Genomic DNA, 19300 nt, shown 5'->3' with positions numbered 1-19300 from the left:
ACAGCTGTACATATAAATATATCTCCAAATCCCCTCCCTCTTGCGTCTCCCTCCCACCCTCCCTATCCCACCCCTCTAGGTGGTCACAAAGCACGAAGCTGGTCTCCCTGTGCTATGCGGTTGCTTCCCACTAGCTATCTATTTCACATTTGGTAGTGTATATATGTCAGTGCCACTCTCTCACTTCGTCCCAGCTTATCCTTCTCCCTCCCTGTGTCCTCAAATCAATCCTCTACGTCTTCCTCTTTATTCCTGTCCTGCCCCTATGTTCTTCAGAACCATATTTTTTTAAGATTCCATAATTACGTCCCTTAAACATACTCCTTTTTACACCTAACTCATCTTTCAAATTGAACCTGTCACACATTGGCTACTTTGTAGCCTTTACACATTTTCAAACAATCTCATAAAAGTGCTCACAGACTGGAAATAAAATGTAACACTATACCCATATTTTACAGACGAAGAACCAGGATCTCTTAAGTAAAAACAATTTGCCTACTTGACAGCAAACAAAGGAGCAGAATTCTGGTTTTTTGCCTCCTAAGTTAGTATACATTGCACCAAACTCTGCTGCCTCTGGACTAAAATGTAGTCACCATCACTGTTAATTACTATTTCTCACATTTCTTTTAATCATTTAATGCTTTGTCTTCACTGTAACCTAGATGGCCTCCCTGTGGAATGGCACTTCCATTCTCAATGCCACCCAGTCCAGAGTCTACAGATCTAGACTGGTAAAAACAATCTCACACCTTTCACTAGATCCTTACTTTTACTTGTTTCACTTTTAAAAACTGAATCATAACTAAATAATAATGCAGATGGAACAAATTATTTCAAATTTTATGAAAAACAAGTATTCCTAACTGTCCATTCTCTCCTCTTTCCACTTCCCTCCAAGGGCTGTAACTGCTAACTGTTTCTAGAATAGCTTTCAAAACAAAAACTCTGTATTTCCCTATTCCCCACAATTAGGAATACACCACAACAGTGATCTGCACTTTGCCTTTTCATTAGCATTTCTTCCCATTCTATTTCAAATTATTACCAAATCACCCTGATACCATTTTCACAATTACCACCCTCCACTAAATATTTTCAATGGCTTCCCACTTCCTAAAGAACAAACTCCTTAACCTTAACACCATGACCACAAATTCAAATTCCTTACATTAGAAAAAGCACAGGACTAGAAGTAGAAGACCTGGGTCACAAATCCTACTCTCCACAAACCAGGTATAAGACACAGGCTAATTTGTTCACTTCCCTGAGCTATTTCTTCATCTGAAGCATTGAAAGAGCTTGAATAGATCTCTAAGGCCCTGCCTTTTCAATTTATCTCTAATTCCATTAAGGACTCCACACTCCTGTCAAGATATTCTATTCACTAACCCTAAAACAAACTAGGTATGTGTTCAACTCTAAATATCCTTTCATGCCCCTTTTTATTCCAAAATGACTACCCAGTACCCTTGCCCGTACTGTATCACCCTTTAAGATTTAATTTAGGTCCCAATTAAAACTCTGACTGGTACTCAAGCCATAATGCTATCTACCCCAAAACTCCCTTGAATTTCTCTGGCACTCATTTCTATTAATTCATTTGGTGCTTAGACAAGGTAACAACTACCCCTCTGATGTTGAAGCTATCCTCAATACCTTGACGACATACTGAAACTTGATAATAATAGTAATATATGTGCCTATTTCATATTTTATATTTTTTAACAAAAAAACTGTCATCCTTGAGAACTGTATCACTGATGCCTAAGTTGTTAAATCAAGCAATATGAGTACTTAAATGTGTATGTAACTTAAGAATCAAAGTTTACAGGGAGTTCACTGGTGGCCTAATGGTTAGGATTCAGGCTTTCACTACTGTGGCCCAGGTTCGATCCCTGGTTTGGGAACTGAGATCCCGCAATCAAAAAAGAAAAAAAAAATTACAGAAAATTTGAAGCCATGGAAAAGAAATATCACTCAATTTTCAGAGAAACACATGCTATACCATGGATGAACCTTGATAAAGTATTACTGAAAGCAGACTGGTGGTTACCTAAGGACAGAGAGTAACTATGAGGAGTAACTGTAAATGAGCACAGGGTTTCTTTTTGGAGTGAAAGAAATGTTCTAAAATTAGACTGTGGTGACAGTTACACAAATACACCAAAAATTAGTGAATTGAGTAAAAAATTTATAGTATATAAATTATATCTCAATGAAGCTGTTAAAAAATAAATCAACTTTCTATAATAAAATCAAAATTCTGGGTAGAGACAAACGCAAAAATACTAACCTGTGTTCTGCTTCAAGTGAACTAGAAAGAACATCAGTTTGTGGGAAGGTTGAAGACCGAATGATCTGTTGGGAAATTACCGAGGCATTGCCATTCTCTTGTGGAATTTCATTTTCATCAAAGTTTCGGTTTATATCCCTTTCTTGGTGAGTACTATTGCTGTTATGCAAATTAAATGAGTCGTCATCCTGATTTTTGAAGGGTTAAAAAAAATGAGTTAGAGAATAGAATTGTTTAAAAAAAAAACTTTAATAGATCCTGGTTAGATTTTCATTGATAAAACAACTGTAATGATTATATAATCATTTAGGAGACAGTTTCATAAGATGTAAAACTAAGTTGTGAAGGGTACCAACAGCTTTCTGACTCTATGTAGTCACATCTATTCAATAAAGACAAAACTAACAGGATAAATAAAGGTAGGTAAGATGGGGAAAACACAAACATGAACAGGAATTTTTTTTAATTTCATTTTTGCACAGGGACTACAGAGTAAGAAAAATCTATTTTAGAAATGAATTCATTATTTATGCAAATAGCTAGCTAGCCTTGCTTTCAGAAATATGAAAATATTCAAAGGTCCTAAATAAATAATATTGGCCCACCTATTCCAATGACATGCTAATGTCAAACCAAGAATTACACTGCAAGTTCAATTACCTTTTCTGAGCCCGCATGGCTTTCATCTTCATGTTCCTCTTCTACTCTGTCCCTTTTCAATGCTTTCAAAAATTCACTCTTCTTATCAGTGCGCATACGTGTCAGTTTGGTTAGACGAGGCTGCTGATTAAGTTTGTCAACAGGTGAAGAGGAATTTGAGCGATTACACTAAGAAAAAAATCAAAAATGTTGATAAATGTAGACAGAGAACTAATATCAATATAAAGTTTACAACTACCATGACTTTCTATTTCACCTTCTTCCCAATACAAAATTGATTTTAAATTCTATTTTAAACTCTGTTTTCCACTCTGACTCCCATTTTTATCTATCCCACTGAATGAGTAAACATAAAAATTTTATCCCCAAAACAATTAAGGTCTGATAATACCAAGAACTATGATTCTAAATTAGGACTTTAAATACTATTTTATAAAATGAATCCTGAAATTGCTTAAACATTTCTATAATTCAAAAAAAAAAGCAGTTTTTAAAATTGTGTTCCACAGAGTTCTAAGGTTCGTAACAGCTTCCCATACGACTATTATAATTCTTTACACACAGGTACACATTGAGTTTATCAGATAGGGTTTTACGAGGGAAAATTTTTGTGGAAGAGCAGGAGGGGACAGTAACAGAACATGTACTGGAGTCCATTTTGACAGTGGAGTACAAAAGAAAAGAGAATGTTAGAATTCTGTGTCACAGGTATTTTAAGCCATGGGAATAAACCAAAATGCTTAACTGTTGGCAATAACGTCTACAGAATTTAAGCCACAACCGACCAGCTGAGAATGCTTGTCCTTCCATCAGAGCTCTAAAATTCTATGATTGAGAACTAGTATGTGAGGGGTTATAATGTTCCACTATAGTACCCAGACCAATCTCAGTTATAACAATACAGTCACAAGTGTCTTTTGACCCTGAACTGGGCAGGGAAGTCCCTGATCTAGAAGTTTCAGAAAGCTGGCCAAATGAGAAAGAAACACGTAAGCTACTTCAAGGTCAGTAAAATAATAATATGCACCTTTCCCTCTTCTTCCTCCTCTCTGCCCTCTCTTAGTGTCCATCGTCCCCAAAAGAAGATTATATAATAAAAATCCTTATTTTTAGTCAAGGTTCAATCAGACAGCATAGCATAACTCTGTGGCAAAAGTCAAAATACCCGTTTTCATAATTCTTCTCTTAAAAATTACTCTTTCTGGTTGATAAGTATATGGGTGTTTCACTGTATGATTTTCTCTACATTTTAGGATATTTGGAAATTTTGTTAGAAATTTTAAAAATTATCCCTACTTAAACTGCAAAAAAAGTTAGCAAACGGAGGGAAGTATCTGAATCAAGTTTTCTGAAAGAACTAAAATATCTCATTTTAATGCATTCATTTAATGCATCTATGCCTTTTGTTCACTGTTAATTAAATTACCATGATTAAGATACATTTAGCTCCTCGGGAGTAATTTTTTTTTTTTTGCGGTACGCGGGCCTCTCACTGTTGTGGCCTCTCCCGTTGCGGAGCACAAGCTCCGGACGCGCAGGCCCAGCAGCCATGGCTCACGGGCCCAGGCGCTCCGCGGCATGTGGGATCTTCCCGGACCGGGGCACGAACCCGTGTCCCCTGCATCGACAGACGGACTCTCAATCACTGCGCCACCAGGGAAGCCCGACTCAGGAGTAATTTTAAATGCCATACCTCTTTCACTGAAGTTGTTGATGGACTAAAATTCTTGGCAGTTGATTTAAAAGTATTAAAGTTTCCGACACCATACGTAGACTCATGAGGGAAAGAAGTCCCAACTTTATTTTCTTTAGTTTGGCTTTTCCACTGTGTAGGCTAAAGAAAAACACACAAACGTTAACGTGTATCTAAAACAGAGTATATAGAAGAGAGAGAAAACAAACTGAACACATAAAAAACAAACTGAACACTAAATGTGGCTCATAAAAACAATTATTTTTGTATTATACCTTAATAATTTCTACATGGTTCTCTTCCATCTTTTTTTTACAAATAAAATCAAAACCTGGTATTCAGATAAAACATCTAACTACATTGCTGTTTTTTCAAAGTTTTATAAACCTTAAGTTAGGTTTCTTTTGCCTAGTACCAAGAAAACACAAGTGACCGAGTTTCAAAAACCTAAAACTGAACACAAAGGACAGAGCATTTTATACATTATTATTAAGCAAATATATCACAGATACATCTTGCAAAACAAGTATTTATAGATTTCATTTACTACTGACTACTAAAATAATAAAACATACATGGACAAGCACACAAGCCACTTATAAGACAATTAAAATCAATGACACACAGTGGGCCAACAACGCTTTCCACTTAGAAATCAGCAGCCCGCCAATACCCCCACACTTCAACGTGAAATTTTTTTGTCAAAGTAATTTAATTGATAATCAACTTAAAACTTGCATGTTTAACAACTTAGAACTTACTTTTGTAGGTGGAGCAGCAGGTTTAGGGACTAAGCCTTTATAAACACTTGGACCAGTCCCATTCTTAACTGGCTGTGACTGAAGATTTCCTACTACTGGGAATCCAGATAGCTGTAAGTCTTTTGTATTACCTTTCTTAATGACCAGCATCCTTTGAGTTCTAGATTTAGGATTCGGGGGATATTCTGCATAAATAAAGCACGAGCAATAGTTACACAGTTTAAATTTTAGCATAAAATTAAACCACCAAAAGAATCGTATATTCCAAACTTGATTATATTTAAAAATAACAGCTGCTTCCTGACTAAAATAATTATGAACTATATTCCTGCTTGAGAAATAAAGCTAAAACAATCAAACAAATCATAGCAAGAATTGAGCAATGTCAAGTAACAAAGATGAATTCAGCTAGTTTCCTAGAATGGTTAACTATGACCCAGCCAAAATTAACTACGTTCTAGCATACTTTTCATTAATTTTTTTAAATTACAAATTTCATCCTAATGGCTCTTAAGACTTGAAATATAAAATATATTTTCCTCTTCTCCATTTTGAAAAGAGAATTTTCCTAATTCCTTCATTCTTTTTATCTCACTCATAAAGTTATTACTAATTAGAAAGAAACTACAGTCCCTCTATTTCTAAATTCCTACTTAAGTTATGACTAATGAAAAGGGGAATTGTTTTCACAATACCAATTCATTCAAGTATTTACTGGCCATCCAAACTACACAGAGGGCATTGTGCAAGTCGCAGGGGATCCAACTCAGTCCTGGCTTCTGAAGATAGTACTAGAAATAATATTTGCTAACTGAAAGCTTTTCTCAGTACACCCACAGTTGCTAAAATATGAAAAATTACTCCTAGAGTTTAATCAGTCAATGTGTAATCAAACAGATGTTACAGTGAGCATATTCACAATTATGGCAGAGACGTATGTCTTTCTTCCCTTAGAAAAACTCTGAAAGCATCAGTTTCACAGTTGGAGAGTTTAGAAGAAAAGAATTAACTCAAAGAAAGAAATCACAGAAAAACTAAATTAAAATTAGCTTAAGATACGACTCTGTGAGATGGTGAGTAGCACAGATATATATGATGATGCCCTGTGTCAAACAAACCAAACTTCCTACTGCATTATCTCAAAAACTAAACTAAACAAGGACTCCTAGGGACATGGAGGGACTCTCAAAGTCCATCTGGAACTTTGAACTCTTCAAACTATCGACCTTATATGGTATGTCATTTACTGTAATGCTAAAGGATTAAAGAACAAGGACCTGCCAATTCCTTGGCAGTCCAGTGGTTAGGACTCAGCACTTTCACTGCCAAGGCCCAAGTTCAATCCCTGGTCAGGGAACTAAGATACCGCAAGCCGTGTGGTACGGCCAAAAAAAACAAACCAACACAACAAGAACCTAAAGCAAACTGAGAAAAGATTCATCTTTCTGAAAGTTAAACACTGAATGTTTATCTACTAGGGCAAACATTCCAACTGCTCAGCTGCCTACAAAGGCCCAAGATATTAAGGCTAAGAAAGATATTTTCAGGCACATAAGGACACAAATTACATCACCAATATATAGTTTTTCTGAAAAACAAAATGAAGTCAAAATGAAAATGAAGAATAATGATCTCAAACAGAGGCCAATGAAGAACGCTAGAAATAGTGCTAAACAGTTTAAGTTACAATTACTTCTGCTAAACAGATGGTTACAGCATAACTAAAATTCTTGAAATTAGCAATTCTTTAAATTAAAATATAAGATAAAATCTTAACAGTCTGGTACTCAAAATCTAAATTAAATGAAGCTCAGGAATCTGAAGAATGATTGACTCATGCTGGGAAATGCAAAAGGTAGTAAGAGCCTGCAAGGTCTGATCTCAGAGGAATTCAAGTATTAAAGCAGGGGGTGTTTCTTTCAGTACAGCACAATTAAGTAAGTTCAGACATGACTGATGAAGACTTCTATTCCCAATATTACGAACTAAGCACACAAGTTTATCTTCTTTCTCTTCTAGATCCTTATGTTAGAATTACTATAAGGGAGGAAAACAAATACAACAGTAAAGAAGAGGAGAAGGGGACTTCCCTGGTGGTGCAGTGGTTAAGAAGCCACCTGCCAATGCAGGGGACACAGGTTCGATCCCTGTTCCGGGAAGATCCCACATGCCTCGGAGCAACTAAGCTCATGTGCTGCAACTACTGAAGCCCACACGCCTAGAGCCCATGCTCTGCAACGAGAAGCCACCACAATGAGAAACCCGTGCACCGCAACGAAGAGTAGCCCCCGCTCGCCGCAACTAGAGAAAGCCCGTGCACAGCAACGAAGACCCAACGCAACCAAAAATAAATAAATAAATTTATTTAAAAAAGAAGAAAGAACAGGAGAAGGTTCATCAGCAATGGATGACCTCAACACATATTTCCAGAGAGTGAAGTAAAGGAAAAAACTTCAGCTTAGAGTGTGTGCACAAAGGAACCCAACAGCTGAGGAGGGGATTAATCTGCCCTGTAGAATCCTAGATTGTAGAACTGGGACTTGGAAGTGCCATATAAGGCAAAAGACAGAAATGAAATCTTTTCAGACAAAAATCAATCTCAATCACCAAGAAAAGATCTTTACTAAAGTAAATCCTAAACAACGTAGTGATACTTTAGGCAGAAGTAAAATGATCCCACACTGAAGGCAGAAGGTACAAGAAGAAAAAAAATATTTTTATACGTAAATCATCATTGATCAAAACTAGAAGACAGAAGAGGAGAACAGATAAGCAAGCAGGCATTGTTTAAGCCTCAATATAATTCCTGACTACAAAGTTCACCTTTCCTAAAACAGGTTTTCTAGACACCTAAGAGCAAGAAATATTCTGACAGTTTCCTCAAAGAGGTCTTCAGTGCAAAGAATGAGAGAATATCCTATAAAGAAGAGGGTGAAGCTGAAGAAATCAGTCATAGAAGAGAGGTAGTAAAGTAAAAGATGATAAAGGTACCTAAAAGATGATGACAGGGATTGGGAGGAAAGAGAAGCAGACATAGTGCTGATGTACTTACGAAGTATTCACAGTCAAATAGTACAGAGGTTAAGACCATGTGTTTTTGTGCCAGATTTACAGAATTTTAATACTTGCTCTAACCTCACTAGTTAATCTCTCATCTGTAAAATGAAAAACAGTTCCTGTCTCAGAGTTGCAGTAAAATGTTTTCTTTAAACCAAATACTAGAAAAAATGTCCAGAAGTCATATACAATCTCCACCATAATAGGTTTCCAATTGTATTTCAAATTAAAGGTGTCCTTTTTCAAGAATTTTAAACCTAAAATTGAAACCTAAAATCCACGAGAGTATGGAAGATGAGAAAAATTATAAAAGAAATAAACACCTTTAATAAAGACTAACCTATATCCTATAAAACTATGCTGAACATACTACATAAACCTGCCTGTTTAAGAACAAGAAAAGTGTTCTTAGTCTAATGGGCCAGAATGGCGGCCACCAGCAGTGGTGTTCACGCGGTAGAGTGTTCCCAAGTGTGTGTGCCACCAGTGTGTCTCTCCAGAGAGACTCTCCAAGACCAGCAGCTGCTGGTTATTGAAGTGCTGGTATCATGAGACTGACTGACCAAAATCGAGGACTTGGACTACAGAGACCCTGCTTTTGATCGGGAGACACCCTGAGAGCCTGAATTAATAAGAATGTGTTAAATATCAATACAAGAACAAACAAGCCAAGAAGAACGAATGGGGGCAGAGGGAGGAGGGGAGGAAGGAGGGGAGGGAGGGAAAGTTAGTTCTTGATGGTAATTATCACATATAAGTAATGGAAAAGGTGATAGCAGCACTAGTAACTTAAATTTGCCTCATTTATATTACTTATAAACTGGCTCATCTATTCATAGATTATCTCTACAAATTCTCCTCACACAAACCTTCTGAGTTAAAGTGTTGAATCTGTTGGATTCAAACAGTATCCAATGATGACTCCTACACTTTCTCCATTTACTTTATCAACTGGTAAACTACATGAAAAAGACCCAAATTGTTCATTTTTTTAAAGAGAAAATTTACGTACTGATGAAAGACTTTAACACTTATAAACAAGAATTAGAAAGTAAGTGACTTTGGTGACTTCCTTCTATAAGTCATATGTGCTTATTATCAAGCTCATATAAACAGTTACTCTTATTCAAATTGCCTTCAAAATATCTAAAGGCAAATGTTTTGGATTTTCATATCATTATTTCCCTCTATCCTCACAGACAACTGTGATCTGATAATAACTGACTTTAAATATCCTTTTATTATCTTGTTATTTCATGCTCTCCCAGTATCTTTGAATGTTATAATTAGTTTTGTTCCTTTATATCCAAAGCCAATGGTGGAGGGGAAAGGCTCAAGCCTTTGAAGAAAGATTAGAATTAAAATACTGCCATGTATAATATTGATACAAAGTAAGCTGGGCAGACATAAGTCAGAGCTGACATCTCAATTCCTCATGTTCTTTTCTGTCTTTAACTATACTCTCCATATAGTTGCCTTATACATACATATATACATTCTGATTCAATCAGTTTTTACTTTTGTTTTTCAATCTATCACTTAGGACACTCTTTTTTGCCTTTTATTAAATGTACCAGAATCTCCCTCACTTATTGGATTTCAACATAATTAACTAACATGTATTAAACACCTGTGACATGACCAAGGATGTGACACAGTAGACAATTTAATATTAACAGTGCTTTTTCCATTAGTGTTAGTTCAGTGATCCTCCTCATTTCACAGACAAGAAAATTCACTCAGAGATTAAGTAGTCTTCCCAAAGCCTAAATAATAAATAAGTAAAAGACCTAACATTAGGGTCCAGACCTATCTGATTCCAAAACCAATGCAGTTAACCACTATATTATACTACTGGAGAAAATGGAAATTAAAGTATTGCTAGGTCAGACACTTCAAAATGTATACTATCTCCAACTAAAATACTAATAACAAGTCTGTACTGAATGGTCAAAATTAAGAGGCTTGTGTTTACTACTAAGTCAGAGGTCCGCCCTTTCCCTCACCATCACAGTGATGCCAGTTAATAATTTAATTTGCTCATCTTGACATAAGAGGCAACTTTAACGTGTGAATAAAAGCATACAGCCAAGGGAAGGATAAACAGTATTTTAATTAAGTTTTCACACTAATTTGAAGAGGAAACTTAACCACGTAAGATACAATAACATACAAATATCAAAAGCAAACAATCAGTACCACAGCAATTAAATCCAGTTGAACACTAATTTTAAAACAGAAAAATATTTTAAGATTTTTATACAGATTGATGTTGTTTGAATTTTGCTGGCTTTGAATTTTTAATTTAATGTACAAATCTTTTGTTTTATAGTAATATGAGACTTTTAATCAAGTGAGTTTCACTAACATAATTTATGTCAAAGCAGGAGTATGCTATTCTTTCCTTTAACAAGGTCCCCATGTTACTCGTATGAAAAAAGAGTGGGCTTAAGTAAATATATTTCTAAAACGAAAACTTAAATGATGAACGCTATGTGTAACTCTGACCAAATAAAATTTACTTGTGTCAAGTTGTCTAATCAAACTATTAATTTTTCCTTCTCAACCTTGAACATGTGTTGCATTACCTTTTTCTTCTTGTTATAATGTTAACAATTGTTTTCATATAAGACAGACATTGAAGGAAAGTGTAGTCATATCAATATATAAACAATCTACTAACAGAATGCTTTCATACAAAGAAATTTGATAAAGATTACTCCCTTCTCTTAATCCTTTTACAAGGTCACTTTAAAAACTTCACTTGTTTTCATGACCTAAACGCATTTAGTGCAATCATGTCACTCAACCTGTATGCTAGTGGTTAATACCATTAGAATTCTCTAGAAAACAGCTCACCTTTAAGAACTGGTCACCAGGGACTTCCCTGGTAGCACAGTGGTTAAGAATCCGCCTGCCAATGCAGGGGACACGAGTTCGATCCCTGGTCAGGGAAGATCCCACATGCCACGGAGCAACTAAGCCCGTGCACCACAACTACTGAGCCTGAGCTTTAGACTCCATGAGCCACAACTACTGAGCCTGTGCACCACAACTACTGGAGCCAGTGCGCCTAGAGCCCGTACAAGAGAAGCCACCGCAATGAGAAGCCCACTCACCACAATGAAGAATAGCTCCCGCTTGACGCAACTAGAGAAAACTAGTGTGCAGCAACAAAGACCCAACACAGCCAAAAAAAAAAAAAAAGAGCTGGTCACCAATTTGCTTTGATTTAGAACTTTGATTTAGAAGGCTAAAAAAATGAATACAGTTCTTAAAGATGAGCCTTGATGCTCTTAAGTACTGTACCAAATATGAGAAAAACTCAGGAATAAATTCATCAAATTCTCAAGGAATAAACACAAATATATACGCTGAGCTGAAACAAGACTATGCTTAAGTTAATTACTAGTGACTGAAGTTTTTCATTATTTAGTATCTTAAGCACAAAATGTTAGGCTCTGCTAGTGGTATGTTCCTGACATATTACACCAACACAAATAGCCAGCAGGACTTCTAAAAACACACAAATCAATTTGATAGTCACTAATGTCTCAAATTGCATACAGACACACAAACACATCATTTTCTCTCTCTCTTTCTCACTACCCAAATCAGTCACCCAGGTAAATTATTTTAAAATTCTCACAGGCACACTGAAGTGCCTTAAATTTTTGTTTAGTTTTAAATTATTAGGTATATGAGATAAATTAATTAGTAAATATTAATCTTACGGATCAAGCAACAGTGATCCTGGTTAAGATCAAAACACTACAGAAGTTACAGATATAAACTGTAGGGTGTTTCCAATAAAGCTAATTAAGATCTAAATAGAATTAAACTTATATTTAACTATAGTTTAAATAGCTTGACTACTTTCACTCAAAGTATTTTTTATTTGGGATATTATGTTTAGACTCTTGCAATTTTTGATCTACAAAAGGACAGTTTCAGGGACAAACTGCTGGTGGTTGCTTTTTAATACATATTACATTTCCGTTATTAAATTTTGACTTACCTGGAAGTAGCACTAGAAAAGTTCTACTGAAGTCCTTCCTAAAATTCTCTCATGTCTTCCTCAGGAACATAGCTATTTTAAATGTTGCAATGGGGAAAACAATATTTGGGAACCCAGGGGGTAAAGTAAGAAAGGAATAGTGAAGTGTGATACAATGAAAGTTTCATTGTATTCCTATGGGAAGTACTGGGAATTTAACAATCAAGCCACAATTAACCATTTTCTTTTTTCTAATGCAGACACACTTTTTAGTTTACCTAAGACACAGTAAAGAGTACATCCTCCTTTTAAACATCTTTTCAACTAGTGCCCAAAATCCTTTGACCAACCCTGAAACAGGAGAACCAAAATCTTTATATTAATACATTTTATTCTCAATATTTTCAAAGATGTATTTGCCTTTAAATCATTTCTAAAATTATTATATTAACCAAGGATCAGTACCAATAGTATCGATAGGTAGTTTTATATGACAAATGCTCACTAACATTCTTGATTTTTTATTTACTTTCATTTTAATCAAATCCAAATTATTCCTAATTTCTTAGAGATTTTATTTAACACCTTCCAGGTGGTTCTATATTCTTATGCAATCAGCTGTTCCCAGAAAAACTGAATAATAAGGAAACATACCTAAGAGAGGAGCTTGGGAGATTTTTTTGGTTGGGTATGTGTGTGTCTGGGCGTGTAGGCCTGGGGAGAGTGGCAGAAATACTAATTTGCAATACAGAAAAAACAATGCCATTCACATGGTTCTAACAAAAGTGTCTGACCACCCCCACCCCCACCCGCAAGAAGCCCTTAAATTGGGAGATCAAAAGAAACAAAATAATTCCCCCAGCGTATCACCCCATAAATACAATAAAGAACAGCACAGGAAGTGGCAAAGTTTAAAATAATGCCTTTACTGTTAGGACTAGTATGCTGTCATAAGCCACAATCCTTTTGTTTTGTTAAGTTGTTGATTTTCAATAGAAAACACAAATGAACAAGTGTACAAGTTCCAAAGTGGACACATCACCTCTGAATTTGGTATCAAATAATTAAATTTATTTTTCAGATATCAAATCTTCATATTTTAAGTTTTTTCCATTATTTTAAACTTCACTTGAATCTCTAAAAAGCTAACTAAGTTGTACTATATGTGCAGTTTAATCTTCTGTAAGATGCTATCAAATTAAACTCTCAGCAGTTTTAAAGAAAAGGGAGTTATTACCAGAAAAACTCATTAAGATCTGACAATCAAAAAGGCAAATAATTTCAAACAGACTAGTTCGGTAGGCAAAATTTATACAATTATTTTTTAATACTGTCTATGTATAACCATTTTCATAAGTAAAAAAATTAATTTTTTATATCATACTATGATTGATTAAAAGTACTTATCTTTCCAGTTAAGTTTTCAACTTTGAAAAACTACAAATTAAGTTAAACTAAATTTTTTTGTTTCGTTAGATTATCAGGCTGCTCTCAAAATGACTTTAATTCATTACATTAACTTAGGACCATTTTTTTCAAAATGCATATTTGAGTGTACTTAATGGTACTAACGTGTAAATCAACTATCCAAATCAAGATCTTCTCCTATCTGCAATATCTTGGTTTTTAAAAGGTAAGTGCTACCTTTTTTGTAGCTTAGCACATCAAAAACAGGTATTTAAAAGAGAAAGTTTAATTCTAGCTTATTTATTTTAAACAACACAAAAGTGAAACCTAAAAATAACATTTTATATCCCTCAAAGATAGATCAAGAATTACTTACCCCATACACCTGCAGCTAAAGATTTATTCTGATTTGGTTCTCTCTCATACTCAGGATTTAAAGATGGCTGAAAGAAAGTTGGAATAAAAAGAATACAATAAATGTTTAAACTGCTCATGTTTAAGAAAAAAATCCTTTTAAAAGTAATCTCAGGGACTTCCCTGGTGGTCCAGTGGCTAAGACTCCATGCTCCCAACGCAGGGGCCCAGGGTTTGATCCCTGGTCAGGGAACTAGATCCCACATGCTGCAACTAAAGATTCCGTGTGCCACCACTAAGACACGGCGCAGCGAAATAAATAAATATTTTTAAACTAAAATAATAAATAAAGGTAATCTCAAAACTACACGGAAAAATATGACATAATATAATGAACTCTTAACTACTAAACACTAATTATTCATGAATCTTACTTTCTGCTTATTCTGCTAACAATTAAAATGGTTACTATCTACACTCACTCCAAGTCGAAGAAAACAAAGGAAGGGTCTTTAAATATTCTCCTCATCCCCAACTACGTGAGGAAAAAGTATGAATTTTTTTAAAAAAAAAGCAAATGTTAAGAGAATGTAGTCTTTGCATCAATATGAGAAATCATCCTTTCTTAGCATAAGGTCAAGAGCAGGGAAGAGAAAAATCAGACAATTAATTCCTCAACTCTTCTGTTAGGTTTGCATCACTGAATGTTTAGTTAAACATTCTCATTTTCAAAGCAAAGTACAAATTTATATTTCAAAAAGTGATGCTCAGGGTATTAAAAAGAAAACTGAGGTGAAACGCAATTGAGCTATTTGTAATGAGGTGGATAGACCTAGAGTCTGTCATACACAGTGAAGTAAGTCAGAAAGAGAAAGACAAATACCGTATGCTAACACATATATATGGAATTTAAGAGAAAAAAATGTCATGAAGAACCTAGGGGTAAGACAGGAATAAAGACACAGACCTACTGGAGAACGGACTTGAGGATATGGGGAGTGGGAAGGGTAAGCTGTGACAAAGCGAGAGAGAGGCACGGACATATATACACTACCAAACGTAAGGTAGATAGCTAGTGGGAAGCAGCCACATAGCACAGGGAGATCAGCTCGGTGCTTTGTGACCGCCTGGAGGGGTGAGATAGGGAGGGTGGGAGGGAGGGAGATGCAAGAGGGAAGAGATATGGGAACATATGTATATGTATAACTGATTCACTTTGTTATAAAGCAGAAATTAACACACCATTGTAAAGCAATTATACCCCAATAAAGATGTTAAAAAAAAAAAAGAAAGTGAGGTGAGCCCTGAATGTGTACTCTAAAGCTAATCTTATTAGATGTTTACTCTCTAGAAAAGGGAAATTGTTTAAACTGCTATGAAGAATAAAATGACATAAATTTATCCAAAGTTTTAAAAAACCAAACGGTGAGACACAGGAATATAAGTAGGAGGGAAGAAGGAAGAAGACTGGGGAAGGGGAGAGTTATGTACAAAAAGCCTCACAAAATGTAAGGATTAAAAATAATTGAGGGACTTCCCTAGTGGTCCAGTGATTAGGACTCCGAGCTCCCAATGCAGGGGGCCTGGGTTTGATCCCTGGTCAGGGAACTAGAGCCTGCATGCCGCAACTAAAGATCTCATGTGCTGCAACTTAGACCCAGTGCAGCCAAATAAATAAATAAATATTTTATAAATAAATAAGTAAATAATTGAACCTGTCAAGTGTGATCTCTGTAGAAAATGAGCTGTGCTGATAAAATCTGAGAGAGACTTGATGCTTACATAGCACTTACAGAAACCTCATTTGTATTAAAATTATAAGAAACTTACAAAATCCTCAGCCTCAAACTGTTTGCGTTCTCTCTTGTCTTCTTTCCTCCCCGTTTCACTGTCAGGTATGCTGTTTTCATGTAGGCCCTGGCTTTTTCCAGAATGAAAAATACTGCTACGAGAACGGGAACTTCCACCATGGTATCCCCCTCGATGATTTATGTTTTCAGTACCATTTCTTCCATGTGTACGCCATCCATTTTTTTCTTTCCTTCCAAAGTTACCTTTATTTAATAATGGTAAAGTATTATAAATTCAAAGAAGATGGTTATGCTTAAAGATTTAATCACCATCAAAACATTCTTATAAGAATGTGAAGAAAATTATTCTTAAACTCTACTGTTCCTTAGCAAATTTTACCTCCATTAGGACGTCCAATTCCAGAATCAAAGCCATCTGAAGAGTTGTGTCGTCGACGATTCACATCATAACGATTTTCTGTCCATGAAAAGTTTTCAGAATGCTTTTCAAAATTCAGTGACGACTGAAACAGATTATAAGCATACAGGTAAACATACATATACAACTTAACTATAACTTGAAAAACTAGTAATACTCCGGTTTAATTTATTTCCAAGAATTTTAAATGGTTAAGAAGAACATTTTATAGTTATTTTCAATGTGTTTGGTAACTGGTAACTTATGAGTTCCATTGTTCATCTATTTTTTTCTGCCTAACATAAACAACAGCACCACTCTGAGCTCACAACTATATTTATCCAAAAACTTTAAAGGTAAAAGACCACTGTAAGGAAATCAAAGCAAATATAGTACCCTTCTTTTATAACAAAATGTAATATTGTGTATCACACACTATTTGATTTAAATAGCTCAAGGTTTTCTTCAACATCAGAAAATTATGGCAAATGAAGCTAGTTCTATTTTAAGTTCTGTAGATTTATTTCCAAACTCCTCTTCTCCAAAGCAAATGTTTTAAGAAAAAGTTATCAAAGGAAGAATGTGTAAAAATGATTTTAAAGAATTAGAAATGTATAAAAACATAAAAACTCACAACGATTCATAAAGGTTGCTGTTTTTCCCCAATATTAATCCACTAATCTGGTAAAATCACAATCAGAACTCCAGAACTTTTTTGTTTTAATGCCCTAACCATTCCTCTGGATTGTACTAATATTACAATTCTCTCCAGAACAAAGAGTAGGGTTCCTGTTACAATACAAACCCACTGCACATACCCATTTCATCCAACATGGCTGCTGTGGGACTTAACTGATGCGAGTTCCCCTACTGCCCCTGGCTTCATCCTCATGCTGCTTCTGTGCATGGAAGGTAAAGCCTTTGATTATCTGTCTTCTGCCAGCATCCATGAAACAACAGAAACAGGCTAGCTTGCTAAGCTTTTAAGTAGGGTAAAAACCCAAGCCCTTCACAGACCCTAACAGTTTTGGTGATGAGGATGTCACGCTCTCAGAGTTAAAACCTTCTGGAAAAAGAAAAAAAGGGTATGGTCTCTTGGGCCAGACTGGGGCATAGGAGAAGACTCTCCAGGATCTGGCAGCAATTGCTCTCACCCAAGTGATGGGTGGAAGTAAGGGTTCCTCACTGTTTAGCAACCAAGTGGCAAGGGGCAGGACTGAAATAAGGTGTCCATACAGTGCTCTGATAGTTACAAATCTCCTCTGAGTAGAAGGAAGGGATGTATTGTCATGAGATGGGGTCCCACCTGAAAGGCAACATGGCTGGGGCAGCCGAAGTCAAGAGGTCTCCAAAGCAGAACAGCAATGAATATAGAGAGTTTTGGAAAGACTGAAAACATTAGAAGTAAGTTTTTTAAGGCTGAACTGCTGCTAGTACTGGAAACAAAGAAAAGGCAGAGTGGAAGTATTCTGTGCTCTTCGTACTCCCTGATCCCTTCCTTCCCCACATCAAACTCGGCTGCTTTAACAAGAAAGTCAACTGTGCAAGAACTTAAGGAAAGAAAGAGACAAACTCTTTTAGTTCTGTTGCACACAGGTACCCAAGACACCATCCTAACCACTCCCATGGAGGGGAGACAGTACTAAGCATAAGAGTGGCTGAAAGTTTTTAGTATGGGGCAAGCCATGGCAGTATGGCACATGGGGGCATGAAAGGTCCCAGCCTGAGTGTTTGCTGGGGCCAGGAGGTACACAAGAGAGAAGGCAACACCAATCCTGGCTTCAGAAGCCAGAATAGCAAAAGCCTCCAAGCCACCCATGCAATTTCCCAAAGGGGTAGTAGTCTTTCTCTCCACCCTGTACTTTCCCACATTCCAAGCTAAGGAAATCATGTAATCTCCTGAAAGCTTAGACTGTAACTCTGATATGCATGTACTAAACTCCTTAGTCTGTGTCCCCATAGTGGGAAAAGGCACCCCAGTGCCCCAACGTGGCCAATAGTTTGGAAAAAACTCAGCAGTAGGAGAGAGAAATTAAAAGCAATCTTGCAGGGCTTCCCTGGTGGCGCAGTGGTTGAGAGTCCACCTGCCGATGCAGGGGACACGGGTTCATGCCCTGGTCCGGGAAGATCCCACATGCCACGGAGCGGCTGGGCCCGTGAGCCATGGCTGCTGAGCCTGTGCGTCCAGAGCCTGGGCTCTGCTACGGGAGAGGCCACAACAGTTAGAGGCCTGCGTACCAGAAAAAAAAAAAAAAAGGCAATCTTGCAGGTGGGGCTATTAGGCCAACTCAATGTACTGTTGTGTTTTACAGTTAGTGCTAAGGTTACACGCTTGTACTGAAAATGCTCAAGATTCTCCCATTCAGGAAATGTCACAGGTTGACAGGTGATTCCCATCCCCTTCCAAGTGGTCTAATAAAAAGCACAGCTCCCAGAAGGAAAGAAAAGAAAATCAGATTATGTGGCTGAAGACTTGACGGCTCTGGAGTATTCAGAGAGGCTATTTCCCAGTACCACAGTGCCATCTGCCTGACACACGCACCAAGTACACTCCTTTTTAAAATGGAATGCAGGGACTTTCCTGGTGGTCTAGTGGTTAGGATTCCAGGCTTTCACTGCTGTGGCCCAGGTTCAATGTTCAACCCCTGGTCGGAGAACTAAGATCCCAGAAGCTGCACAGCCAAAAGAAAAAAAAGAAAAAGTGGCTCTTGCCCGAATGCTGAGTTCATATTGAAAGCAAACAACTCAAACTAAAGACTCACCAATAAAGTCGTACACCAATAAAGAGCCCAAGAGGGCTCCTGACAAAATGGAAATCGTGTGTTCAACAGCACAGCTGGCCTAGCCCTAGAAGTGGCAACTAC

The 19300-nt window shown here is 36.5% G+C and overlaps 1 protein-coding gene across 2 annotated transcripts in view; it reads right to left on the bottom strand.

The window, feature by feature from the left end:
- GPBP1 (GC-rich promoter binding protein 1) overlaps positions 1-19300 on the bottom strand; it is a 71582-nt gene that overhangs the window by 9710 nt on the left and 42572 nt on the right. Inside the window, exons 4-11 of one of the 2 annotated variants that reach the window (XM_029216681.1) lie at positions 16419-16542; positions 16059-16282; positions 14251-14317; positions 13122-13181; positions 5414-5598; positions 4653-4793; positions 2960-3127; positions 2300-2487 (exon numbers count right to left, since the gene is read on the bottom strand). In XM_029216681.1, the coding sequence (XP_029072514.1) occupies positions 2300-2487; positions 2960-3127; positions 4653-4793; positions 5414-5598; positions 13122-13181; positions 14251-14317; positions 16059-16282; positions 16419-16542 (1157 nt within the window). The remainder of the gene's footprint in view (positions 1-2299; positions 2488-2959; positions 3128-4652; positions 4794-5413; positions 5599-13121; positions 13182-14250; positions 14318-16058; positions 16283-16418; positions 16543-19300) is intronic. The other variant, XM_029216682.1, reaches the window with a different exon arrangement.

This window comes from Monodon monoceros, unplaced genomic scaffold (genome assembly GCF_005190385.1).
Source record: "Monodon monoceros isolate NGI ecotype Baffin Bay Population unplaced genomic scaffold, NGI_Narwhal_1 Super_Scaffold_12, whole genome shotgun sequence".
In the NCBI taxonomy this organism is placed as follows: domain Eukaryota; kingdom Metazoa; phylum Chordata; class Mammalia; order Artiodactyla; family Monodontidae; genus Monodon; species Monodon monoceros.
The sequence above is the reverse complement of the archived record's forward strand: the minus strand, read 5'-3'. Positions and strand labels throughout refer to the sequence as shown.